Source organism: Oncorhynchus keta, unplaced genomic scaffold (genome assembly GCF_023373465.1).
Source record: "Oncorhynchus keta strain PuntledgeMale-10-30-2019 unplaced genomic scaffold, Oket_V2 Un_contig_16909_pilon_pilon, whole genome shotgun sequence".
Lineage (NCBI taxonomy): Eukaryota > Metazoa > Chordata > Actinopteri > Salmoniformes > Salmonidae > Oncorhynchus > Oncorhynchus keta.
The window spans coordinates 37879-65565 of record NW_026280185.1 but is presented as its reverse complement, the minus strand read 5'-3'; the positions used below and the strand labels follow the sequence as shown (position 1 = coordinate 65565).

Sequence of the window (27687 nt, the reverse complement as noted above, 5' to 3'; positions counted from 1 at the left end):
CCAGAGCTATAGACCCTGGTTAAGGTTGGAACAGAGATCAGGCTGAACCAAATGTTCCCCTATATAGAGCACTAGTTTTGACCAGAGCGCTATAGACCCTGGTTAGGAGTGGAACAGAGATCAGGCCCAAATGGCCCACATTCCCCTATATAGGGTTTTGACCAGAGCGCAGACCCTGGTTAAGAGTAGTGGAACAGAGATCAGGCTGAACCAAATGGCCCACATTCCCCTATATAGAGCACTAGTTTTGACCAGAGCCTGACCCTGTGGGTTCAGGAGAACCAAATGGCCCACATTCCCCTAGAGCCTGGTTTTGGGTTAGACCCTGGTTAAGAGTAGAACAGAGATCCTGGCCCACATTCTGGTCCTGGTGGGTTAGGAGAGTAGAGCCTGGTGGGTTAGGAGAGTAGAGCCTGGTGGGTTAGGAGAGTAGAGCCTGGTGGGTTAGGAGAGTAGAGCCTGGTGGGTTAGGAGAGTAGAGCCTGGTGGGTTAGGAGAGTAGAGCCTGGTGGGTTAGGAGAGTAGAGCCTGGTGGGTTAGGAGAGTAGAGCCTGGTGGGTTAGGAGAGTAGAGCCTGGTGGGTTAGGAGAGTAGAGCCTGGTGGGTTAGGAGAGTAGAGCCTGGTGGGTTAGGAGAGTAGAGCCTGGGTGTGAGTTCTCTCTCTCTGTACTGAACAGCTGTCAGTAGCGGCACAACATGCAGAGTGGTAAACTACCTAATCCATCACGATACAGGGGATTCATCAATCAATCAGAAATGAAAAACAGTGCGAGCAACAACAAAAAAAAGCAGTGAAAAAAATATTTGGGACACAACAATCCATAGAGCACTAGTTTTAACCAGAGCTCTATTGGCCGTAGTTAAAAGTAGTGTACTATATACAGATTAGGGTGCCATTTGGGACCGTTTTTTCTTTCCTAAAGAATATCCTGCTATACCACATGCTGAGGACTCCTATCATGATTTATGGCTTCGTTTCTCTCAGCCAGTCAGATAAGTGCAGCTGGTTGAAACTTCAGGCCTCGTTCCAAACCCGGTCCTAGGGGGTAGGAGTCAAGTGGCCAGGGGTAGGAAGTAGGAACCCAGGTGGTAAGGAGCCAGGAGCTCGGGTTCCATCGCTACCAGACCTGAGGTACGTCGAACAGAGAAGACGTCGTCTCTGCACCTAGAGGGAGGGAAAGACGAGAGACAGAGAGACAGATCCCAGTCAGTCAACCTGAGGTACACCACTGGTGTTTCGTTGTCCTGGTGATGATGCTGCGGACCACTGTTCCAATAGAGAGAAGCAGAGAGCAAACGCACAGCCAAGCTGAGCTGTGAGGCTCCAACTTATCAGGGTCTGGCACCAGAGCCAAGCTGAGCTGTGAGGCTCCAACTTATCAGGGTCTGGCACCAGAGCCAAGCTGAGCTGTGAGGCTCCAACTTATCAGGGTCTGGCACCAGAGCCAAGCTGAGCTGTGAGGCTCCAACTTATCAGGGTCTGGCACCAGAGCCAAGCTGAGCTGTGAGGCTCCAACTTATCAGGGTCTGGCACCAGAGCCAAGCTGAGCTGTGAGGCTCCAACTTATCAGGGTCTGGCACCAGAGCCAAGCTGAGCTGTGAGGCTCCAACTTATCAGGGTCTGGCACCAGAGCCAAGCTGAGCTGTGAGGCTCCAGAGCTTATCAGGGTCTGGCACCAGAGCCAAGCTGAGCTGTGAGGCTCCAACTTATCAGGGTCTGGCACCAGAGCCAAGCTGAGCTGTGAGGCTCCAACTTATCAGGGTCTGGCACCAGAGCCAAGCTGAGCTGTGAGGCTCCAACTTATCAGGGTCTGGCACCAGAGCCAAGCTGAGCTGTGAGGCTCCAGAGCCAAGCTGAGCTGTCAGGGTCTGGCACCAGAGCCAAGCTGAGCTGTGAGGCTCCAACTTATCAGGGTCTGGCACCAGAGCCAAGCTGAGCTGTGAGGCTCCAACTTATCAGGGTCTGGCACCAGAGCCAAGCTGAGCTGTGAGGCTCCAACTTATCAGGGTCTGGCACCAGAGCCAAGCTGAGCTGTGAGGCTCCAACTTATCAGGGTCTGGCACCAGAGCCAAGCTGAGCTGTGAGGCTCCAACTTATCAGGGTCTGGCACCAGAGCCAAGCTGAGCTGTGAGGCTCCAACTTATCAGGGTCTCCGCAGCGTGGGTACTGAGGAGAACACACTATACACCGGTTTAAAAGGTCTCTGCAGCGTGGGTACTGAGGAGAACACACTTTACACCGGTTTAAAAAGGTCTCTGCACTGGCTGCAAGATTAACAATTAAACACGTTCAGATTCTTCTATTGAATATAGTAAATATACCCCAGCCTCTGGTATGACCTGCTAGAGAACCTGAGGGGGACCAAGAGGCAGCCTGTAGTAACTATACCCCAGCCTCTGGTATAACCTGCTAGAGAACCTGAGGGGGACCAAGAGGCAGCCTGTAGTAACTATACCCCAGCCTCTGGTATAACCTGCTAGAGAACCTGAGGGGGACCAAGAGGCAGCCTGTAGTAACTAAACCCCAGCATCTGGTATAACCTGCGAGAGAACCTGAGGGGGACCAAGAGGCAGCCTGTAGTAACTATACCCCAGCCTCTGGTATAACCTGCTAGAGAACCTGAGGGGGACCAAGAGGCAGCCTGTAGTAACTAAACCCCAGCATCTGGTATAACCTGCTAGAGAACCTGAGGGGGACCAAGAGGCAGCCTGTAGTAACTATACCCCAGCCTCTGGTATAACCTGCTAGAGAACCTGAGGGGGACCAAGAGGCATCCTGTAGTAACTAAACCCCAGCCTCTGGTATAACCTGCTAGAGAACCTGAGGGGGACCAAGAGGCAGCCTGTAGTAACTAAACCCCAGCATCTGGTATAACCTGCGAGAGAACCTGAGGGGGACCAAGAGGCAGCCTGTAGTAACTATACCCCAGCCTCTGGTATAACCTGCTAGAGAACCTGAGGGGGACCAAGAGGCAGCCTGTAGTAACTAAACCCCAGCATCTGGTATAACCTGCGAGAGAACCTGAGGGGGACCAAGAGGCAGCCTGTAGTAACTATACCCCAGCCTCTGGTATAACCTGCTAGAGAACCTGAGGGGGACCAAGAGGCATCCTGTAGTAACTAAACCCCAGCCTCTGGTATAACCTGCTAGAGAACCTGAGGGGGACCAAGAGGCAGCCTGTAGTAACTAAACCCCAGCATCTGGTATAACCTGCTAGAGAACCTGAGGGGGACCAAGAGGCAGCCTGTAGTAACTATACCCCAGCATCTGGTATAACCTGCTAGAGAACCTGAGGGGGACCAAGAGGCATCCTGTAGTAACTAAACCCCAGCATCTGGTATAACCTGCTAGAGGACCTGAGGGGGACCAAGAGGCAGCCTGTACTAACTATACCCCAGCCTCTGGTATGACCTGCTAGAGAACCTGAGGGGGACCAAGAGGCAGCCTGTAGTAACTATACCCCAGCCTCTGGTATAACCTGCAAGAGAACCTGAGGGGGACCAAGAGGCAGCCTGTAGTAACTAAACCCCAGCATCTGGTATAACCTGCTAGAGAACCTGAGGGGGACGAAACTATACTTTTTTTAAATTTTTAAACGACATTTGTAGCTTTGCATTTCCTTCAGGTGCTTTTTAGTCGTTCGGTCGTTAGAACAGAAGCGTGGCTCTCACTCGTCTCACCATCACTCTTCCTCATCCTGGTGTTCTCACCATCACTCTTCCTCATCCTGTTGTTCTGTTCCTCATCCTGTTGTTCTCACCATCACTCTTCCTCATCCTGGTGTTCTCACCATCACTCTTCCTCATCCTGTTGTTCTCACCATCACACTTCCTCATCCTGTTGTTCTCACAATCACTCTTCCTCATCCTGTTGTTCTCACCATCACTCTTCCTCATCCTGGTGTTCTCACCATCACTCTTCCTCATCCTGTTGTTCTTGCGGCTCTTCTTGCTCTGATTGGTTGAAGGCTGCTGTTGCCATTCGCCCGCCGCCGGATCACTAGCGTCGTCTACCGCCTCCGACCCCGCCTCTTCCTGGATCGGACTCATGCTCGACGAATCAGACTCAGACCTACAGGAAACAGCAACCAAATCACAGGCTTAACTAACTTCAACGAACACCCAGGTAGTTTTTCCAAGTTTAAGGCAGCACTGGAGTACTGGAGTCACGTGTTCAACTGTACACATCTTTACTTACTGAGTTTTCAGCCAGCCTTCTGACGTCCTACTGTCCACTACTCCTGCATACGTCCGTACACACACCCCTAGAGACACAGACCACAGATCAGATCTACACACCCCTAGAGACACAGACCACAGATCAGATCTACACACCCCTAGAGACACAGACCACAGATCAGATCCACACACCCCTAGAGACACAGACCACCACACCCCTAGAGACACAGACCACCACACCCCTAGAGACACAGACCACAGATCAGATCCACACACCCCTAGAGACACAGACCACCACACCCCTAGAGACACAGACCACAGATCAGATCTACACACCCCTAGAGACACAGACCACAGATCAGACCTACACCCCCTAGAGACACAGACCCCAGATCAGACCTACACCCCCTAGAGACACAGACCCCAGATCAGATCCACACCCCTACAGACCACCACACCCCTAGAGACACCACAGATCTACACACCACAGACCTACACACCCCTAGAGACACCACAGACCACCACACCCCTAGAGACAACACAGACCACCACACCCCTAGAGACAACACAGACCACCACACCCCTAGAGACAACACAGACCACCACACCCCTAGAGACAACACAGACCACCACACCCCCTAAAGACAACACAGACCACCACACACCCCTAAAGACAACACAGACCACCACACACCCCTAAAGACAACACAGACCACCACACCCCTAGAGACAACACAGACCACCACACCCCTAGAGACACCACAGACCACCACACCCCTAGAGACAACACAGACCACCACACCCCTAGAGACACCACAGACCACCACACCCCTAGAGACAACACAGACCACCACACCCCTAGAGACAACACAGACCACCACACACCCCCACCACACACCCCTAAAGACAACACAGACCACCACACACCCCTAGAGACAACACAGACCACCACACCCCTAGAGACACAGTGGTGGTGGATATATATACACTTAGTTACTGTCTGTCTTCTAGCAGGGGAGTGTGTGTGTGTGTGTGTGTGTGTCTCCTTACCGTCGGTCCTGATCTTCTTGCTGCCCGTGTCGGAGTGTGTGTGAGTGTGTGTGTGTGTCTCCTTACCGTCGGTCCTGATCTTCTGGCTGCCCGTGTCGGAGTGTGTGTGAGAGTGTGTGTGTGTCTCCTTACCGTCGGTCCTGATCTTCTTGCTGCCCGTGTCAGAGTGTGTGTGAGAGTGTGTGTGTGTGTGTGTCTCCTTACCGTCGGTCCTGATCTTCTTGCTGCCCGTGTCGGAGTGTGTGTGAGAGTGTGTGTGTCCTTACCGTCGGCCCTAATCTTCTTGCTGCCCGTGTCGGAGTGTGTGTGAGAGGGTGTGTGTGTCCTTACCGTCGGTCCTGATCTTCTTGCTGCCCGTGTCGGAGTGTGTGTGAGAGTGTGTGTGTGTCCTTACCGTCGGTCCTGATCTTCTTGCTGCCCGTGTCGGAGTGTGTGTGAGAGTGTGTGTGTGTGTCTCCTTACCGTCGGTCCTGATCTTCTTGCTGCCCGTGTCAGAGTGTGTGTGAGAGTGTGTGTGTGTGTCTCCTTACCGTCGGTCCTGATCTTCTTGCTGCCCGTGTCGGAGTGTGTGTGAGAGTGTGAGAGACACAGACCACAGATCAGATCTACACACCCCTAGAGACACAGACCACCACACCCCTAGAGACACAGACAACAGATCAGATCCACACACCCCCATAGAGACACAGACCACCACACCCCTAGAGACACAGACCACCACACCCCTAGAGACACAGACCACCACACCCCTAGAGACACAGACCACAGATCAGATCCACACACCCCTAGAGACACAGACCACCACACCCCTAGAGACACAGACCACAGATCAGATCTACACACCCCTAGAGACAACACAGACCACAGATCAGACCTACACCCCCCTAGAGACACAGACCCCAGATCAGATCCACACCCCTACAGACCACCACACCCCTAGAGACACCACAGATCTACACACCACAGACCTACACACCCCTAGAGACACCACAGACCACCACACCCCTAGAGACAACACAGACCACCACACCCCTAGAGACAACACAGACCACCACACCCCTAGAGACAACACAGACCACCACACACCCCTAAAGACAACACAGACCACCACACACCCCTAAAGACAACACAGACCACCACACACCCCTAAAGACAACACAGACCACCACACACCCCTAGAAGACAACACAGACCACCACACACCCCTAGAGACACCACAGACCACCACACCCCTAGAGACAACACAGACCACCACACCCCTAGAGACAACACAGACCACCACACCCCTAGAGACAACACAGACCACCACACCCCTAGAGACAACACAGACCACCACACCCCTAGAGACAACACAGACCACCACACCCCTAGAGACAACACAGACCACCACACCCCTAGAGACAACACAGACCACCACACCCCTAGAGACAACACAGACCACCACACCCCTAGAGACAACACAGACCACCACACCCCTAGAGACAACACAGACCACCACACCCCTAGAGACAACACAGACCACCACACCCCTAGAGACAACACAGACCACCACACCCCTAGAGACAACACAGATCAAACCCACACACCCCTAGAGACACAGTGGTGGTGGATATATATACACTTAGTTACTGTCTGTCTTCTAGCAGGGGAGTGTGTGTGTGTGTGTGTGTGTGTCTCCTTACCGTCGGTCCTGATCTTCTTGCTGCCCGTGTCGGAGTGTGTGTGAGTGTGTGTGTGTGTCTCCTTACCGTCGGTCCTGATCTTCTGGCTGCCCGTGTCGGAGTGTGTGTGAGAGTGTGTGTGTGTGTCTCCTTACCGTCGGTCCTGATCTTCTTGCTGCCCGTGTCGGAGTGTGTGTGAGAGTGTGTGTGTGTCCTTACCGTCGGTCCTGATCTTCTTGCTGCCCGTGTCGGAGTGTGTGTGAGAGTGTGTGTGTGTGTCTCCTTACCGTCGGTCCTGATCTTCTTGCTGCCCGTGTCGGAGTGTGTGTGAGAGTGTGTGTGTGTGTCTCCTTACCGTCGGTCCTGATCTTCTTGCTGCCCGTGTCGGAGTGTGTGTGAGAGTGTGTGTAGCCACTCCATCCGTCAGCGTGTCTCTGAGCCTCTCCCTCTGTAGGCTGCTCCTCCTGGATCGGACTGACACAGCGTTTCCCCAACGACGGCCTGACGCCCACAACACACAGACCGGCCGTTAAAACATCAACCTGCCTTAGAGACTCCACCTTGTAGAACATCCTTCACTTCTTTTAATAAGAGAACAGGGACATTTTAATGGACAAGACGCCTTTCAACAACCCTCTTCCATTAAAAGTCCATCGAATGAAGGTGTGTGTGTGTGTGTGTGTGTGTGTACCTGTTGTGACCGTAGCTGTAGCCAGTAGGACCAGCACCAACTGTAGAGGGGGAGGTGTAGTGCGGTTTAACCCAGCCGTCCTCGTCCCAGGACTGGGTAGAATGGCCCTGGCTCTCCCTGACCTGCTGCCTGCCCTGGACATACTCTGCATACGTCTGGATACGGTAGCTCTCCGCATAGCGACTGGTGTTCATCGCTGGACACAGAGGGGGAACGGGAGTCAGGTCAGAATAAAGATGTAGACCATTAGAGGTGCTGCTGGCCCGGTACTCCCATCAGAAGAGGGAAAGGGAGTCGGGTCAGAATAAAGATGTAGAACATTAGAGGTGCTGCTGGCCCGGTACTCCCATCATGTGAGCTCCGGCCCAAGTCCAGTACTGGTCTCTGGGTCAAACGTAGCGCACTATATATAGGGAACAGGGCCGGTCTCTGGGTCAAACGTAGCGCACTATATATAGGGAACAGGGCCGGTCTCTGGGTCAAACGTAGCGCACTATATATAGGGAACAGGGCCGGTCTCTGGGTCAAACGTAGCGCACTATATATAGGGAACAGGGCCGGTCTCTGGGTCAAACGTAGCGCACTATATATAGGGAACAGGGCCGGTCTCTGGGTCAAATGTAGCGCACTATATATAGGGAACAGGGCTGGTCTCTGGGTCAAACATAGCGCAGGGAAGAGGCTTATGGATAGGCCAGTACTCACCGATCTGAACCTGGTCCGTCTGACTCAGAGATACAAACGCTGACGTGTCATCAATCCACGACACCTGGATGTTACCTAGGAGACATGCGGGAAGACATGGGAATTAAAAAGGTTTCCTGGTGATCTGGCCCGGGCGGCAGTGACCTGGCCCGGTCGGCAGTGGCCTGGCCCGGTCGGCAGTGACCTGGCCCAGTCGGTAGTGATATAGATCATTATTATGTGGTGGGTCTTACCAAAGGCACTGAACAGCTGGTAGAGGTCACTGGTCTTCCACTCCTTAGGGAAGGTGACGTACAGAACATGATCCCTCTTGGGCTGGACTGCAGAGGAGAAGGGAATGGGGGGGGGAGAGGGGGAGAGGCGAAGGGGGAGAGACAGAGGGGGAGAGACAGAGGAACAAGGAACGTTCTTAGTCACCACTGACTAATGACAGGTTTGTGTACATCAATGTCACGGCCCATTTCTATATGCCATCTTTAATAAATCCTCTCCATTTTCTATTCGCTGACGACTATACGCAGACGAGGTAGTGTCTAATACTGCTGTGCTGTATCACACTGAACTACTAATACTACTGTGTTGTACAGTATATAGTATCCCATTGAACTACTACTAATACTACTGTGTTGTACAGTATATAGTATCCCATTGAACTACTACTAATACTACTGTGTTGTACAGTATATATTATCACATTGAACTACTACTAATACTACTGTGTTGTACAGTATATAGTATCCCATTGAACTACTAATAATACTGTGTTGTACAGTATATAGTATCCCATTGAACTACTACTAATAATACTGTGTTGTACAGTATATAGTATCCCATTGAACTACTACTAATAATACTGTGTTGTACAGTATATAGTATCCCATTGAACTACTACTAATACTGTGTTGTACAGTATATAGTATCCCATTGAACTACTACTAATAATACTGTGTTGTACAGTATATAGTATCCCATTGAACTACTACTAATAATACTGTGTTGTACAGTATATAGTATCCCATTGAACTACTACTAATACTACTGTGTTGTACAGTATATATTATCCCATTGAACTACTAATAATACTGTGTTGTACAGTATATATTATCTCATTGAACTACTACTAATACTACTGTGTTGTACAGTATATATTATCTCATTGAACTACTACTAATACTACTGTGTTGTACAGTATATATTATCCCATTGAACTACTACTAATACTACTGTGTTGTACAGTATATAGTATCCCATTGAACTACTACTAATACTACTGTGTTGTACAGTATATAGTATCCCATTGAACTACTAATACTACTGTGTTGTACAGTATATAGTATCCCATTGAACTACTACTAATACTACTGTGTTGTACAGTATATAGTATCCCATTGAACTACTACTAATACTACTGTGTTGTACAGTATATAGTATCCCATTGAACTACTACTAATACTACTGTGTTGTACAGTATATAGTATCCCATTGAACTACTACTAATACTACTGTGTTGTACAGTATATAGTATCCCATTGAACTACTAATACTACTGTGTTGTACAGTATATAGTATCCCATTGAACTACTACTAATAATACTGTGTTGTACAGTATATAGTATCCCATTGAACTACTAATACTACTGTGTTGTACAGTATATAGTATCCCATTGAACTACTAATACTACTGTGTTGTACAGTATATAGTATCCCATTGAACTACTAATAATACTGTGTTGTACAGTATATAGTATCCCATTGAACTACTAATACTACTGTGTTGTACAGTATATAGTATCCCATTGAACTACTACTAATAATACTGTGTTGTACAGTATATAGTATCCCATTGAACTACTCACGGTCTGGTCCGCTGATGTTGAGGTAGGGAATATCTATGATCCTCATCAGGAACAGTCTGGCGAAAACACGAGATGTCAACGTAGCATTATAACGCCTCATACAGCTGACATGTGTTATAACTACACTAAGACATGCTGAGGTAGGGGATATATACACGAGTCCCCCGTAGGAGAGGTAAAGAAACTGAAGGGGAGCGAACCGAGATCTTACTTGTTGACGAAGGGTTGGATGAGTTTCGATTGGGATGGGATGTGGGCTCTGGGGGGAGTCAGGAAAGTACCTGAGAAGGAAAGAGAAAGTTAAAAGATTGAGAAACAGCCACGATGACCATACGCATATCACAGCAGCTACTGCTATAGTCTACACGGCATCATAGAGAGATTCAAAGCTGTCCATGGAACTGTACCCCCTGTAGTGTTACCATGGAGATGGCCTTGTCTCAACTGTTCCCAGTAGTGTTACCATGGAGATGGCCTCGTCTCAACTGTTCCCAGTAGTGTTACCATGGAGATGGCCTCGTCTCAACTGTTCCCAGTAGTGTTACCATGGAGATGGCCTCGTCTCAACTGTTCCCAGTAGTGTTACCATGGAGATGGCCTCGTCTCAACTGTTCCCAGTAGTGTTACCATGGAGATGGCCTCGTCTCAACTGTTCCCAGTAGTGTTACCATGGAGATGGCCTCGTCTCAACTGTTCCCAGTAGTGTTACCATGGAGATGGCCTCGTCTCAACTGTTCCCAGTAGTGTTACCATGGAGATGGCCTCGTCTCAACTGTTCCCAGTAGTGTTACCATGGAGATGGCCTCGTCTCAACTGTTCCCAGTAGTGTTACCATGGAGATGGCCTTTTCTCAACTCCCGCCTCCTCTCCCGCCTCCTTTTGAAAAAAGGTCAGAGGTAAAAATCGAGGAGAAGCAGTGATGAGGGAACGTGGATGGAAATGAGTCCTCCAGTAGCACCACATGAGGACCAGCGATGAGGGAACGTGGATGGAAATGAGTCCTCCAGTAGCACCACATGAGGCAGCGATGAGGGAACGTGGATGGAAATGAGTCCTCCAGTAGCACCACATGAGGCAGTGATGAGGGAACGTGGACGGAAATGAGTCCTCCAGTAGCACCACATGAGGACCAGCGATGAGGGAACGTGGATGGAAATGAGTCCTCCAGTAGCACCACATGAGGACCAGTGATGAGGGAACGTGGATGGAAATGAGTCCTCCAGTAGCACCACATGAGGACCAGCGATGAGGGAACGTGGATGGAAATGAGTCCTCCAGTAGCACCACATGAGGACCAGCGATGAGGGAACGTGGATGGAAATGAGTCCTCCAGTAGCACCACATGAGGACCAGCGATGAGGGAACGTGGATGGAAATGAGTCCTCCAGTAGACTGACGTTTACAAGGGGTGGATCTCAAAAGAAAAATGTATATTTGTGATGAAGACAAATTAGGTTGCGCAATACTTTTTATAGATAAAAACAATAAGTAGCATGTTGTTTTTAAGTGAGTACATCCTCGTCTCCTCCGACAACACCAGACTCAACAAGCTGTGGTGGCAGATCAACTCCTCCATGAAGGACTTAGGGTAGGATACACTTCACTATCCTCAATGTAAAGGTGGCTGTCGAGGAGGGGAGGACCTCCGTTCCCTACGAACCAATTGACATCTTCGACCACAGGAGGAGAGAAAGAAGGAGAGCAGACTTTTGGCCGGCGCCGTAGGGTCAGGGCCACGGGGCGTAGGGTCAGGGCCGTAGGGTCAGGGCCACGGGCCGTAGGGTTAGAGCCACAGTAGGAAGTGTAGAAGGCAGTACCCAGTGTAAGGCAGTACCCAGTGTAAACCCAGTGTAAAAGGCAGTACCCAGTGTAAAAGGCAGTACCCAGTGTAAAAGGCAGTACCCAGTGTAAAGTACCCAGTGTAAAAGGCAGTACCCAGTGTAAAAGGCAGTACCCAGTGTAAAAGGCAGTACACCGTGTAAAAGGCAGTACACCGTGTAAAAGGCAGTACACCGTGTAAAAGGCAGTACACCGTGTAAAAGGCAGTACACCGTGTAAAAGGTGTAAAAGGCAGTACCCAGTGTAAAAAAGGCAGTACCCAGTGTAAAAGGCAGTACCCAGTGTAAAAGGCAGTGTGTAAAAGGCAAAGTGTAAAAGGCAGTACCCAGTGTAAAAGGCAGTACCCAGTGTAAAAGGCAGTACCCAGTGTAAAAGGCAGTACCCAGTGTAAAAGGCAGTACCCAGTGTAAAAGGCAGTACCCAGTGTAAAAGGCAGTACCCAGTGTAAAAGGCAGTACCCAGTGTAAAAGGCAGTACCCAGTGTAAAAGGCAGTACCCAGTGTAAAAGGCAGTACCCAGTGTAAAAGGCAGTACCCAGTGTAAAAGGCAGTACCCAGTGTAAAAGGCAGTACACCGTGTAAAAGGCAGTACACAGTGTAAAAGGCAGTACACAGTGTAAAAGGCAGTACACAGTGTAAAAGGCAGTACACCGTGTAAAAGGCAGTACACAGTGTAAAAGGCAGTACACAGTGTAAAAGGCAGTACACAGTGTAAAAGGCAGTACACAGTGTAAAAGGCAGTACACAGTGTAAAAGGCAGTACCTATAGCAGTACACAGTGTAAAAGGCAGTACCTATAGCAGTACACAGTGTAAAAGGCAGTACCTATAGCAGTACACAGTGTAAAAGGCAGTACCTATAGCAGTACACAGTGTAAAAGGCAGTACCTATAGCAGTACACAGTGTAAAAGGCAGTACCTATAGCAGTACACAGTGTAAAAGGCAGTACCTATAGCAGTACACAGTGTAAAAGGCAGTACCTATAGCAGTACACAGTGTAAAAGGCAGTACCTAGGTAGTTGGCCATGGAGATGAAGCAGAGACCAGTGATGAAGGCATCGTAGCCCGCCTCGTGGAGCTGTTCCTGGGCTGTATCGTAGCTGGGGAACCCCTCCGCCGTCACTGAGCCACGGAGGAAAGAAGCAGGGATAAATCAGACACTACATTAGCCATGGATGAGACCTGTCCTACTGTAATCAGACACTACATTAGCCATGGATGAGACCTGTCCTACTGTAATCAGACACTACATTAGCCATGGATGAGACCTGTCCTACTGTAATCAGACACTACATTAGCCATGGATGAGACCTGTCCTACTGTAATCAGACACTACATTAGCCATGGATGAGACCTGTCCTACTGTAATCAGACACTACATTAGCCATGGATGAGACCTGTCCTACTGTAATCAGACACTACATTAGCCATGGATGAGACCTGTCCTACTGTAATCAGACACTACATTAGCCATGGATGAGACCTGTCCTACTGTAATCAGACACTACATTAGCCATGGATGAGACCTGTCCTACTGTAATCAGACACTACATTAGCCATGGATGAGACCTGTCCTACTGTAATCAGACACTACATTAGCCATGGATGAGACCTGTCCTACTGTAATCAGACACTACATTAGCCATGGATGAGACCTGTCCTACTGTAATCAGACACTACATTAGCCATGGATGAGACCTGTCCTACTGTAATCAGACACTACATTAGCCATGGACGGAGACCTGTCCTACTGTAATCAGACACTACATTAGCCATGGATGAGACCTGTCCTACTGTAATCAGACACTACATTAGCCATGGATGAGACCTGTCCTACTGTAATCAGACACTACATTAGCCATGGATGAGACCTGTCCTACTGTAATCAGACACTACATTAGCCATGGATGAGACCTTAAACGTGGCGTAGTCGTCGTCATGTTCTCTTACCAACTTTAGGAGATTTGAAGGGGCTCTCTTTCAGCTGTTTCTGCAGCTCTGCTAGAGACGTGATGTTGATCAACTCCTAGAAGGGTTCAAATAACAAAGGCACAATGAATATTCTTCCACAGGGGATTTCATGACATCCTTTATTTGTTGTTGAATTTGACCCCCTTTTTCGTGGTATCCAATTGTTAGTAGCTACTATCTTTTCTCATCGCTACTACTCCCGTACGGGCTCGGGAGAGACGAAGATCGAAAGTCAAGCATCCTCCGATACACAACCCAACCATGCCACACTGCTTCTTAACACAGCGCGCAACCAACCCGGAAGCCAGCCGCACCAATGTGTCGGAGGAAACGCTGTGCACCTGGCGAACTTGGTTAGCGTGCACTGTTCCCGGCCCGCCACAGGAGTCGCTGGTGCGCGATGAGACAAGGATATCCCTACCGGCCAAACCCTCCCTAACCCGGACGACACTAGGCCAATTGTGCATCGCCCCAAGGACATCCCGGTCGCGGACGGTTGCGACAGAGCCTGGGCGCGAACCCAGAGTCTCTGGTGGCCCTGAACCACTGCACCACCCGGGAGGCTATGACATCCTTTAACATCTAAATACTGGAAATAGTATTACCTTGAAAGGTTGCGTAGTGGCCATGAGCTTGGTGTCCAACAGCCTGAGGAAACAGAGAAGATACTTGGTCCGTTGGTTATAGAGGAACATCTGTCTTTACCAACAGAACCAGATATACACACGCATTGAGGGGGAGGAGCGGCGCGTTGAGGGGGAGGAGCGGCGCGTTGAGGGGGAGGAGCAACTGGAGAGGTTTCTATATTAACAGTGCACCAGATAAATAGACTGACTCCCAGAGAGGTTAGGTCAAAGTAGTGGTAAGCCTTGTCGGAGCCAGAACGGCCCATAGGGAAGTAGTAGCAGTATGGCTTTACCCAGGGAAGACCCCACAAACCCTGACGCAGCAGAATGTATTTACCTGGGGAAGACACACTGAGTGACTTCTTTAAAGTCATTCAGGTCCTGTGGGGAAGAAAGAAAAAGACTGTCAAATAGAAAAGAAACAAGGTTCTTCTAAACCACTGTGTTTCAGACCTCATTCCGTCAGTAGAATATAACTGGTTATTCTTTAAAAGTGCTTTCCTCACCATCTTAAATAAGCATGCCCTGTTAAAAACATGTAGAACCAGGAACAGATATAGCCCTTGGTTCACTCCAGACCTGACCGCCCTTGGTTCACTCCAGACCTGACCGCCCTTGGTTCACTCCAGACCTGACCGCCCTTGGTTCACTCCAGACCTGACCGCCCTTGGTTCACTCCAGACCTGACCGCCCTTGGTTCACTCCAGACCTGACCGCCCTTGGTTCACTCCAGACCTGACCGCCCTTGGTTCACTCCAGACCTGACCGCCCTTGGTTCACTCCAGACCTGACCGCCCTTGGTTCACTCCAGACCTGACCGCCCTTGGTTCACTCCAGACCTGACCGCCCTTGGTTCACTCCAGACCTGACCGCCCTTGGTTCACTCCAGACCTGACTGCCCTTGGTTCACTCCAGACCTGACTGCCCTTGGTTCACTCCAGACCCGACTGCCCTTGACCAGCACAAAAGCATCCTGTGGCGTTCTGCATTAGCATCAAATAGACCCTGCGATATGCAACTTCTCAGGGAAGTTAGGAACCAATATACACAGGCAGTTAGAAAAGTTAAGGCTGGCTTTTTCAAACAGAGATTTGCATCCTGTCACACAAACTCCAAAAAGTTCTGGGACACTAAAGTCCATGGAGAATAAGAGCACCTCCTCCCAGCTTCCCACTGCACTGAGGCTAGAAAACATTGTCACCACCTATAAATCTGTGATCATTGAGGATTTCAATAAGCATTTTTCCACAGCTGGCCATGCTTTCCACCTGGCCACCCCTACCCTGGTTAACAGCCCTGTACCTCCCACAACAATTTTCCCAAGCCTCCCCCATTTCTCCTTCACCCAAATCCAGATAGCGGATGTTCTGAAAGAGCTGCAAAATCTGGACCCCTACAAATCAGCAGGACTAGACAATCTGGAACCTCTTTCTAAAATTATCAGCCGAAATTGTTGCAACCCCTATTACTTGCCTGCTCAAGATCTTTCGTATTGTCTGAGATCCCTGAAGATTGGAAAGCTGCCGCGGTCATCCCCCTCTTCAAAGGGGGAGACACTCCAGACCCAAACTGCTACAGACTATCTATCCTGCCTTTCTAAGGTCATCGAAAGCCAAGTTAACAAACAGCTCACCGACCATTTCGAATCCCACCGTACCTTCTCCGCTATGCAATCTGGTTTCCGAGCTGGTCATGGTTACACCTCAGCCACACTCAAGGTCCTAAACGATATCATAACCGCCATCGATAAGAGACATTACTGTGCAGCCGTATTCATCGACCTGGCCAAGGCTTTCAACTCGGTCAATCACCACATTCTTATTGGCAGACTCAACAGCCTTGGCTTCTCAAATGACTGCCTCTGGTTCACCAACTACTTCTGATAGAGTTCAGTGTGTCAAATCGGAGGGCCTGTTGTCCGGTCCTCAGGCAGTCTATGGGGGTGCCACAGGGTTCAATTCTCGGGCCAACTCTTTTCTCTGTATACATCAATGATGTCGCTCTTGCTGCTGGTGATTCTCTGATCCACCTCTACGCAGACGATACCATTCTGTATACTTCTGGCCCTTCTTTGGACACTTAAAAACCTCCAGACGAGCTTCAATGCCATACAACTCTGCTTCAGTGGCCTCCAACTGCTCTTAATGCAAGTAAAACTAAATGCATGCTCTTCAACCGATCACTAACAGCATCTGCCCGCCCATCCAGTATCACTACTCTGGACAGTTCTGACATCTACAAATATCTAGGTGTCTGGTTAGACTGTAAACTCGCCTTCCAGACTCACAAAATGAAATCTAGAATCAGCTTCCTATTACGCAACAAAGCATCCTTCACTCATGCTGCCAAACATATCCTCGTAAAACTGACTATCCTACCGATCCTCGACTTCGGCGAAGTCACTTACAAAATAGCCTCCAACACTCTACTCAACAAATTCAATGCAGTCTATCACAGTGCCATCCGTTTTGTCACCAAAGCCCCATATACTACCCACCACTGCGACCTGTATGCTCTCGTTGGCTGACCCTCGCTTCATATTCGTCGCCATACCCACTGGCTCAAGGTCACCTATTAGTCTTTGCTAGGTAAAGCCCTGCCTTATCTCAGAGCACTGGTCACCATAGCAGCACCCACCCGTAGCACACGCTCCAGCAGGTATATTTCACTGGTCACCGCAAATTCCTTTGGCTGCCTTTCCTTCCAGTTCTCTGCTGCCAATGACTGGAACTAATTGCAAAAATCGCTGAAGCTGGAGACTCATCTCCCTCACTAACTTTAAGCATCAGCTGTCAGAGCAGCTCACAGATGACTGCACCTGTACATAGCCCATCTGTAAATAGCCCATCCAACTACCTCATCCCCATACTGTTTTTTGTTGTGCTCCTTTGCACCCCAGTATCTCAACTTGCACATTCATCTTCTGTACATCGCTCCAGTGTTTAATTGCTAAATCTGAATTATTTCACCACTATGGCTTATTTATTACCTTACCTCCATTATCTTACCTCATTTGCACTCACTGTATATAGACTTTTCTATTGTGTTATTGACTATATGCTTGTTTATTCCATGGGTAACTCTGTGTCGCACTGCTATGCTTTATCTTGGCCAGATCACAGTTGTAAATGAGAACTGGTTCTCAACTGGCCTACCTGGTTAAATAAAGGTGAAATTAAAATATATATATATAAAAATAAACCACTGTGTTCATATATAAAATGGTGCGTGTTTTGTACCTCTGGCAGTAGGCAGTAGAACTGATGGATGGTGTGCATGACGTCCAGCAGCATGTTGTGGCCAACCACCAACTTTCCCTGGGTTGGAGAGAGGGGGGAAAGAGATGAGTCCCATCCTAAAGGCATAGCGCCCAAAGAGAGATAAAGGAGAACTCACTCAACTACAATATTCCTTATAGTTTCAGTGGTGGATTGCAAAGGCAGTTGGCATATACTGGTACATCGTAACGTAACAAAACATACAGATTCAAATTAAACCATTTGATAACAGGTTGTCAGGGTAACTCACAGATTTGGAGATGGCGTGTATGACCCTGGAGAATCCCACAGCGTCATTCAGCTCCTCCTGGAAGGATTGACGAGGGTCATGTTCAGTAGGAAACGTAGCAAAACATTGCAAAGAAGGAATGTCTCTTATTGGACAATTGATCTCCCAGATTCAAAACATTGCAAAGAAACCGCAAAGGAATGTCTCTTATTGGACAAGTAATCTCCCAGATTCAAAACATTGCCTCCTGATCGTGTTTCTTCAGGGGGGGTGAAGGTTTGGAACATTTCAAGAAGAAATGTACAGTCTGCTTTTTAGATACAGTAGAAGAAAATTCAGCTGGTCGTGTCATTCAAAACATATCACAGGGAGGAATGTTCTGGAGTTACTGTGTTTAGACCGCTATCTACTATCCATCTAGAACACCACAGGGAGGAATGTTCTGGAATGTTGGGTTTGCTTCTTTTTTTGTTGTTGAAAAAAACGGTAGAAGGGACGTCACCTGTTCTCTCTCCTGTTTCTGCCGTTCCCTCCTCTTCCTCTCCTCGTCGTCCACCTTGCTGATCTGGATGTATCGCTCTTTCTGAAACCCCATTATATCATCACATAATACACCCGTCTATTAATGTACATCAACACACACCTACTGAATGGAGACGATCCCACAGCATCACTCACACCTACTGACTGGAGACGATCCCACAGCATCACTCACACCTACTGACTGGAGACGATCCCACAGCATCACTCACACCTACTGACTGGAGACGATCCCACAGCATCACTCACACCTACTGACTGGAGACGATCCCACAGCATCACTCACACCTACTGACTGGAGACGATCCCACAGCATCACTCACACCTACTGACTGGAGACGATCCCACAGCATCACTCACACCTACCGACTGGAGACGATCCCACAGCATCACTCACACCTACCGACTGGAGACGATCCCACAGCATCACTCACACCTACCGACTGGAGACGATCCCACAGCATCACTCACACCTACTGACTGGAGACGATCCCACAGCATCACTCACACCTACTGACTGGAGACGATCCCACAGCATCACTCACACCTACTGACTGGAGACGATCCCACAGCATCACTCACACCTACTGACTGGAGACGATCCCACAGCATCACTCACACCTACTGACTGGAGACGATCCCACAGCATCACTCACACCTACCGACTGGAGACGATCCCACAGCATCACTCACACCTACTGACTGGAGACGATCCCACAGCATCACTCACACCTACTGACTGGAGACGATCCCACAGCATCACTCACACCTACTGACTGGAGACGATCCCACAGCATCACTCACACCTACCGACTGGAGACGATCCCACAGCATCACTCACACCTACCGACTGGAGACGATCCCACAGCATCACTCACATTACAGGAGAGTATTTCTGTACTCTAAGCATCGTGTTATTCCTTCTATTTCTGGATGAGACCAGAACACCGGCAGGGGGGTCAGACTAGAACACCGGCAGGGGGGTCAGACTACAGACTAGAACACCGGCGGGGGGGTCAGACTACAGACTAGAACACCGGCGGGGGGGGTCAGACTAGAACACCGGCGGGGGGTCAGACTAGAACACCGGCGGAGGGGGGTCAGACTAGAAGATCCCTGAGTAAATCCAGATTACTAACGTAGAAGATCCCTGAGTAAATCCAGATTACTAACGTAGAAGATCCCTGAGTAAATCCAGATTACTAACGTAGAAGATCCCTGAGTAACTCCAGATTACTAACGTAGAAGATCCCTGAGTAACTCCAGATTACTAACGTAGAAGATCCCTGAGTAACTCCAGATTACTAACGTAGAAGATCCCTGAGTAACTCCAGATTACTAACGTAGAAGATCCTTAAAAAGTAACTCTACCATAGGTAAAAAGACAGTTAAAATGGAGCCCTAAACTAAAGTTGAAACTGGTATCACTCATTATATCCTCTAGCTTAATGGTTTTATTTAACTAGGCAAGTCAGTTAAGAACTAATTCTTATTTTTACAATGACGACCTACCCCTCCCCTAACCCGGTTGATGCTGGGCCAATTGTGCGCTGCCCTACGGGACTCTTGATCACGGCCTGTTGTGATACAGCACAGGATCAAACCAGGGTCTGTAGTGACGTCTCTAGCACTTCAATGTAGTGCTTTAAATCGCTGCGCCATTCGGGAGCCTTATTCCTAGTATAAAGGTCTTAATGATTAGTTGAATCAGGTGTGCTAGCGGTTTAAGGCACTGCATCGAAAGTGCTAGAGGTGTCACTACAGACCCTGGTTCGATCCCGGGCTGTATCACAACCGGCCGTGATCAGGAGACCCGTAGGGCTCTGGAATAGATCAAATACATGGACTGGCTGGGGGTCCCCCCCGAGGAGAGGTTTGAGAACCTCATCTAGCTGGCAGACTGACCTTCTCTGTCTCCAAGGTCTCCACATGAAGGCCCTTTGGGAACCTATAGGAGAGGAGATCAACATTATCCTTCTATAAAGATATGACATCTCTGTACAATACACACACTCAGTACTAGAACTATATAAACATTTTATTATAAACATTAACTGTCACTTAGCAGCGTTCAAACTACAGTTATAAACCCTAATTCATCTGTTTTAGAAATAGCAGAATGGTAACAATTCAAAAAGTAGATTTCATTCATCTCCCTGTGTTCTTAGGATGGAACACTGAATCATATCTGCAGAGTTCTAGAACATTGCTGCTCTTGAAGGACAGAACACTGAATCATACCTGCAGAGTTCTAGAACATTGCTGCTCTTGAAGGACAGAACACTGAATCATATCTGCAGAGTTCTAGAACATTGCTGCTCTTGAAGGACAGAACACTGAATCATATCTGCAGAGTTCTAGAACATTGCTGCTCTTGAAGGACAGAACGTACTTACTTGGAGTTGAGAGTCTGGTAGATCAGCTTCCTCTGAAACCTGGAGTGGAGCAGAGAACAGAACATGGGGAATGGAGGTTTTTAATAAACAAAACACTGGTAAATATTGCTGGGGGGGGATCAGGAGAGCCATGTTAACATGGTAAAGTCCTTTCAGACTGAAATTAAAGTGTTGTATAAATGCACATTTCTCTCTCACACACAAACAAACACACACACAGGTGTTTCTTTACCCAGTGCAGGGCTCCAGGTCCACAGTCTTCTCTGAGGTAGTGAACAGAGATTCCACCTTCTCTCTGCAAGGGACAAGAGGCAGGAGGAAGACTAAACAAAACAACGACAGGGATGCATTCTGGGCTGGAGCTGAATGGTGGTGTCTGGACTGTTACCATGGATTTCTGCTCCGCTAGACATAAATCAGTACCATGTGACTTCACCGTGGACCGTAGGACGGGTTCCGCTAGACATAAATCAGTACCATGTGACTTCACCGTGGACCGTAGGACGGGTTACGCGCTGAGGCCGTAACACCCGTTTGGAGGAGTTTAAACCAGCCTTATATGAAGGAGCAACTGGTGTCAGAGGGTGGCTAGGGAGGGAAAGGGGTGGCTGGAGGAACTAGTGTCCGCAGGTGGCTAGGGAGGGAAAGGGGCGGCTGGAGGATCTGGTGTCAGAGGGTGGCTAGGGAGGGAAAGGGGCGGCCGGAGGAACTAGTGTCAGAGGGTGGCTAGGGAGGGAAAGGGGCGGCTGGAGGATCTGGTGTCAGAGGGTGGCTAGGGAGGGAAAGGGGCGGTAGGAGGAACTAGTGTCAGCAGGTGGCTAGGGAGGGAAAGGGGCGGCTGGAGGATCTGGTGTCAGAGGGTGGCTAGGGAGGGAAAGGGGCGGTAGGAGGAACTAGTGTCAGCAGGTGGCTAGGGAGGGAAAGGGGCAGCTGGAGGATCTGGTGTCAGAGGGTGGCTAGGGAGGGAAAGGGGCGGTAGGAGGAACTAGTGTCAGAGGGTGGCTAGGGAGGGAAAGGGGCGGCTGGAGGATCTGGTGTCAGAGGGTGGCTAGGGAGGGAAAGGGGCGGCTGGAGGAACTAGTGTCAGAGGGTGGCTAGGGAGGGGAGGGGCGGACGGACGGAGGAACTAGTGTCAGAGGGTGGATAGGGAGGGAAAGGGGCGGTAGGAGGAACTAGTGTCAGAGGGTGGCTAGGGAGGAAAAGGGGCAGTAGGAGGAACTAGTGTGAGCAGGTGGCTAGGGAGGGAAAGGGGCAGCTGGAGGATCTGGTGTCAGAGGGTGACTAGGGAGGGAAAGGGGCAGCTGGAGGAACTAGTGTCAGAGGGTGGCTAGGGAGGGGAGGGGCGGACGGAGGAACTAGTGTCAGAGGGTGGATAGGGAGGGAAAGGGGCGGTAGGAGGAACTAGTGTCAGAGGGTGGATAGGGAGGGAAAGGGGCAGCTGGAGGAACTAGTGTCAGAGGGTGGCTAGGGAGGGGAGGGGCGGACGGAGGAACTAGTGTCAGAGGGTGGCTAGGAAGGGAAAGGGGCAGCTGGAGGAACTAGTGTCAGAGGGTGGCTAGGGAGGGGAGGGGCGGACGGAGGAACTAGTGTCAGAGGGTGGCTAGGGAGGGAAAGGGGCGGCTGGAGGAACTAGTGTCAGAGGGTGGCTAGGGAGGGAAAGGGGGAGCTGGAGGAACTAGTGTCAGAGGGTGGCTAGGGAGGGAAAGGGGCGGTAGGAGGAACTAGTGTCAGCAGGTGGCTAGGGAGGGAAAGGGGTGGCTGGAGGAACTAGTGTCAGAGGGTGGCTAGGGAGGGAAAGGGGCGGTAGGAGGAACTAGTGTCAGAGGGTAGCTAGGGAGGGAGGGGGCTAGTGGCAGCAGGAGGTACTGGTGTCAGAAGGAGGGAAAGGGGCAGATTTGGGACCAGGCTGTCATCTCTCACCACATGCAACTACAGTCTAAAGTTGTAACTAGAAACGGGAGTCAGGTTTAAACGTACACCACCCGTCCGATGTACTCCCTGTGCTCCTCGGGGACGCTGCCGGGGCCTTTGTTTGGGTTGGGGGAGATGTAGGAGGGGTTTCCTGATCCGTTACTCTGACTCCGCCTCTCCTCATACTGCTCCCGCAGCTGCACTTCCTCTTCCTGGTTCAGGTACGGGATTCCTACGGCAACCAGAAAAGGAGGCGGGGTTAGATGGCGGAGTGTTGGTTGGCTTAAATCAATCACTAAGTCATCTTTATTGACCTAGTTGGAATATCTAGAGCATCCAGAACAGAGGTGTTAGCTAGAGTAGCTTCAATCCATCGAATCGATTTTATTGTCCTAGTTGGGATTTCTACGGCAACCAGACAGAATGCTACCTACCGTTACGGAACACCTTGTTGAAGTCAAAACCCTGACTGGCCAGGAAGTCTATGCTGGAACTCTGAAATAACAAACACAGACATATTTACCAAAGCACCACCAGGGGCAACATGGGTCCTATTCTCCAGGGATGGAAAGGAAGCAAACGGGCTGAAACGCGGAGTGACGACCTAAACCTGTCCAATCAAATCACGTGTATTTACATAACGGGCTGAAACGGAGAGTGACGACCTAAACCTGTCCAATCAAATCAAATGTATTTACATAACGGGCTGAAACGCGCAGTGACGACCTAAACCTGTCCAATCAAATCACGTGTATTTACATAACGGGCTGAAACGGGAGTGACGACCTAAACCTGTCCAATCAAATCAAATGTATTTACATAACGGGCTGAAACGTGATTTGATTGGAGAGGTTTAGGTCGTCACTCCCCATGTATTTATATAGCCCTTCTTACATCAGCTGATATCTCAAAGTGCTGTACAGAAACCCAGCCTTAAAACCCCCCAAACAGCAAGCGATGCAGGTTGTCGAAGCACCAATAAGAACTGCTTGTAGCACCCGGATAAAATAAGACAGACCAACGGGTTTCCTCACCTGGCAGATGAACTTGGTGTCTGGGGAGGTTCTGTTGAACGGCTTTGGGAATATATAAAAATTAAAAGTCTTGATGACGTACCTGTGGAGACAAAAACACCAGGAGAGAAATAACAGCAGGTCAGCTAGGTTAAACATTCCTATAGCCTGCAGAGAGATCACATATAACTGACTTAGACTTTCTATTTAACACTAGATCAGCCTATATCAGCTGGTCCCAGATCAGTATTTCAGAACCAACCCGTTTGTTATGACAGTGTAACAACACAGCAGAGAAGAATTGGATAAATCACTAACTGATCTGGGGTCAGGTCATGGGTCCTATGAGTCAAGCTTAAGAGGGCCGATATAGGATCAGGGCCACATGGAGTCTCATTCAGAACGATCCGAAAGGCTAAAAACTGATCCTAAATCAGCACTCCTACTCTGAGAAGCGTCATGTTACTCAGTAACTCAGTTCAAAACCGACCGCGTGTTAAATGTTAAATCGGAGAGAGAAATCCCACTCACTTGGACTCTGCCTGGTCATATGTGAACGCACACAGTCCAAACTGAAACAGCAAGAAGTCCATGGAATGCTGGGTAGAGAGAGGGGGGGGGGGCAGAGGGGGGGGCAGAGGAGGGGGAGGGAGGGGGGCAGAGGAGTGGAGGGAGTGGAGGGGGGGGGGCAGAGGAGTGGAGGGGGGGGGCAGAGGAGTGGAGGGGGGGGCAGAGGAGTGGAGGGGGGGCAGAGGAGTGGAGGGGGGCAGAGGAGTGGAGGGGGGGCAGAGGAGGGAGGGGGGCAGAGGAGGGAGGGGGGCAGAGGAGTGGAGGGGGGCAGAGGAGTGGAGAGGAGGGCAGAGGAGTGGAGGGGAGGGGGCAGGAGGGAGGGGGGGGGCAGAGGAGGGAGGGGGGGCAGAGGAGTGGAGGGGAGGGCAGAGGAGTGGAGGGGGGCAGAGGAGTGGAGGGGGGCAGAGGAGGGGAGGGAGGGCAGAGGAGTGGAGGGGAGGGCAGAGGAGTGGAGGGGAGGGGGCAGAGGAGAGGGGAGGGGGCAGAGGAGTGGAGGAGGGGGCAGAGGAGGGGAGGGGGGGGCAGAGGAGTGGAGAGAGTCTCAAACGTGTACATTTAAAACAGGACAGATAGCACATGGCCTTGTTGTGGCCCATACTTACAGACTCCAGGAATCAAAAACACCCGAAAACAATGATCAAATTCAGCCATGATATAAAAAGTTATGCAAGCTACCTCACTATATTAGTTATATACAGTGGGGAGTTTACATACACTTGGGTTGGAGTCATTAAAACTCGTTTTTCAACCACTCCACACGTTTCTTGATAAACTATAGTTTTGGCAAGTCGGTTAGGACATCTACTTTGTGCATGACACAAGTCATTTTTCCAACAATTGTTTACAGACAGATTATTTGACTTATAAATCACTATCACAATACCAGTGGGTCAGAAGTTTACATACACTAAGTTGACTATGCCTTTAAACAGCTTGGAACATTTTGAAGGCCTACCTTCAAACTCAGTGCCTCTTTGCTTCACATCATGGGAAAAATCAAAAGAAATCAGCCAAGACCTCAGAAAAAAAATGGTAGACCTCCACAAGTCTGGTTCATCCTTGGGAGCAATTTCCAAACGCCTGAAGGTACCACGTTCATCTGTACAAACACCATGGGACCACGCAGCTGTCATACCACTCAGGAAGGAGAGGCATTCTGTCTCCTAGAGATGAACGTACTTTGGTGCGAAAAGTGCAAATCAATCCCAGAACAACAGCAAATGACCTTGTGAAGATGCTGGAGGAAACAGGTACAAAAGTATCTATATCAACAGTAAAAACAAGTCCTTAACGACATAACCTGAAAAGCCGCTCAGCAAGGAAGAAGCCACTGCTCCAAAACCGCTATATAAGCCAGACTACAGTTTGCAACTGCACATGGGGACAAAGATTGTACTTTTTGAATTAATGTCCTCTGGTCTGATTAAACAAAAATAGAACTGTTTGGCCATAATGACCATTGTTATGTTTGGAGGAAAAAGGGGGAGGCTTGCAAGCCGAAGAACACCATCCCAACCGTGAAGCACGGGAGTGGCAGCATCATGTTGTGTGGGTGCTTTGCTGCAGGAGGGACTGGTGCACTTCACAAAATAGATGGCATCATAAAGGAAAATAATGTGGATATATTTTAGCAACATCACAAGACCTCAGTCAGGAAGTTAAAGCTTGGTTGCAAATGAGTCTTCCAAATAGACAATGACCCCAAGCATACTTCCAAAGTTATGGCAAAATGGCTTCAGGACAATAAAGTCAAGGTATTGGAGTGGCCATCACAAAGCCCTGACCTCAATCCTATAGAAAATGTGTGGGCAGAACTGGAAAAGCACGTGCGAGCAAGGAGGCCTACAAACCTGACTCAGTTACAACAGCTCTGTCAGGAGGAATGGGCCAAAATTCACCCAACTTAATTGTGGGAAGCTTGTGGAAGGCTACCCAAAACGTTTGACCAAAGTTATCCAATTTAAAGGCAATGCTACAAAATGCTAATTGAGTGTATGTATGTACACTTCTGACCCACTGGGAATGTGATGAAATAAATAAAAGCTGGTGGGTGGGTGGGGTCATTCTCTGCACTATTATTCTGACATTTCACATTCTTAAAATAAAGTAGTCATCCTAACTGACATAAGACCGGGACTTTTTACTAGGATTAAATGTCAAGAATTGTGGGGAAAAAACTGAGTTTAAATCTTTTGCTAAGGTGTATGTAAACTTCTGACTTCAACTGTAGCGACTCACTCAGTGCCTGACCGACACCGACAGTTTTGACCGGGGCCACATTTAGTGTTTTGTTTATGTTTAGAGTTTTGAATATCGTTCTCATTCTAGACATTCCGTTACATTGTTAAATATTCTCCATGTTAAACTAACGGGGAACCAACATGGCTGCCATAAAACGTTGAAGTGTCAAGTAAATGCAGCATATTGCAGGAACCCGCATTGCCCCCCCCAACTCTAAAACGCATGTCTCTCTTGCCTATTACCTTTTTTAGCTTCATGTAGCGCTCCTCTGGCGTGTCCAACCCGTTAGTCAGTGCGCTGACGTTGGGCCCATCGCTAATACCTGAAACCGAATAGAGTGTATTTTCTACTGTATTAACTAGAACATGATGAAGATGTCAAGAGTTCATGACCGACTGCGTGTGTGTGGCTTGTAGCAGCCACGGAAACGGGTTGGCCAGCGAGCTAGTTAAGATGTAACTATAAACGTTTGCCAGTTAAATAGATAGCTAACAATGACTTACCTGAAAATTCCCCATCGATTGCGAGAAAGTCTGCTTCCTCTATTGCGCTGTACACAGTGCTTAAACTGTCTTTGAAATCTGTAATACAAAAACAACAATCGGCCAACATGCGTTGCTGGTTTACTCAACACGCAAGCTAGCTATTAATGCTAGTTAGCGGGTTAGCATTCACAACCTCGCGGAAATTAACGGAATCATGATTGTGCGGTGAGAAACCACAGCTAAATTGGTGTATCTAATAGCATATGACTATAATCTTGGTGTATATTATCTGTAAGGGTGCATAAAGAAGTGAATTACTTGTTCGTGTCACCTCCATCCTTACAGAAAGACAAAAAATACAATATACCAAACCGCTGCTGTCACTCAAGAGGATTTTAATCTTTCCAACACTTCCGGCGTAGTGACGTTTTTGACACGACGTCAATC

General features: G+C 49.1%; 1 protein-coding gene and 2 long non-coding RNA genes across 8 annotated transcripts; all 3 read right to left on the bottom strand.

Moving 5' to 3' along the window:
• Nucleotides 1-572: 572 nt before the first annotated feature.
• parn (poly(A)-specific ribonuclease (deadenylation nuclease)) lies at nucleotides 573-27687 on the bottom strand. 4 transcript variants are annotated; one of them, XM_052503207.1, is made up of 26 exons: nucleotides 27559-27687; nucleotides 27259-27336; nucleotides 26998-27077; nucleotides 24476-24543; nucleotides 23966-24047; nucleotides 23366-23426; nucleotides 22998-23163; nucleotides 21253-21315; nucleotides 21021-21059; nucleotides 20530-20572; nucleotides 18587-18667; nucleotides 18106-18162; nucleotides 17817-17894; nucleotides 14915-14958; nucleotides 14557-14599; nucleotides 13931-14006; nucleotides 12992-13102; nucleotides 10354-10423; nucleotides 10143-10198; nucleotides 8520-8606; nucleotides 8287-8361; nucleotides 7582-7777; nucleotides 7246-7391; nucleotides 4199-4265; nucleotides 3762-4072; nucleotides 573-1165 (listed from the first exon to the last, which is right to left on the bottom strand). In XM_052503207.1, exons 1-26 carry the CDS (start codon nucleotides 27575-27577, stop codon nucleotides 1119-1121), a joined length of 2244 nt encoding a protein of 747 aa, XP_052359167.1. In that variant the 5' UTR covers nucleotides 27578-27687; the 3' UTR covers nucleotides 573-1118. The 4 variants fall into 4 exon arrangements, with proteins under 4 accessions (XP_052359167.1, XP_052359168.1, XP_052359169.1 ...); XM_052503208.1 differs by having other exon boundaries at nucleotides 3792-4072; XM_052503209.1 differs by having other exon boundaries at nucleotides 3882-4072; nucleotides 27559-27686.
• Nucleotides 1871-3673, bottom strand: LOC127919532 (uncharacterized). Its single transcript, XR_008103247.1, has 3 exons — nucleotides 2688-3673; nucleotides 2554-2620; nucleotides 1871-2486 (listed from the first exon to the last, which is right to left on the bottom strand). It is a non-coding gene; the product is annotated as an uncharacterized LOC127919532 (long non-coding RNA).
• Nucleotides 18681-19448, bottom strand: LOC127919531 (uncharacterized). 3 transcript variants are annotated; one of them, XR_008103246.1, is made up of 3 exons: nucleotides 19320-19448; nucleotides 19024-19282; nucleotides 18681-18949 (listed from the first exon to the last, which is right to left on the bottom strand). It is a non-coding gene; the product is annotated as an uncharacterized LOC127919531 (long non-coding RNA). The 3 variants fall into 3 exon arrangements; XR_008103245.1 differs by having other exon boundaries at nucleotides 19061-19282; XR_008103244.1 differs by having other exon boundaries at nucleotides 18682-18986; nucleotides 19098-19282.

Excerpts from the sequence above, each read along its gene's own strand:
- parn (XM_052503207.1), bottom strand. Across the intron at positions 20,573-21,020 it reads TACCAGACTCTCAACTCCAA|GTTCCCAAAGGGCCTTCATG; the intron begins GTAAGTACGTTC and ends CCTCTCCTATAG. Across the intron at positions 17,895-18,105 it reads TACACGCCATCTCCAAATCT|GGAAAGTTGGTGGTTGGCCA; the intron begins GTGAGTTACCCT and ends TCTCCAACCCAG.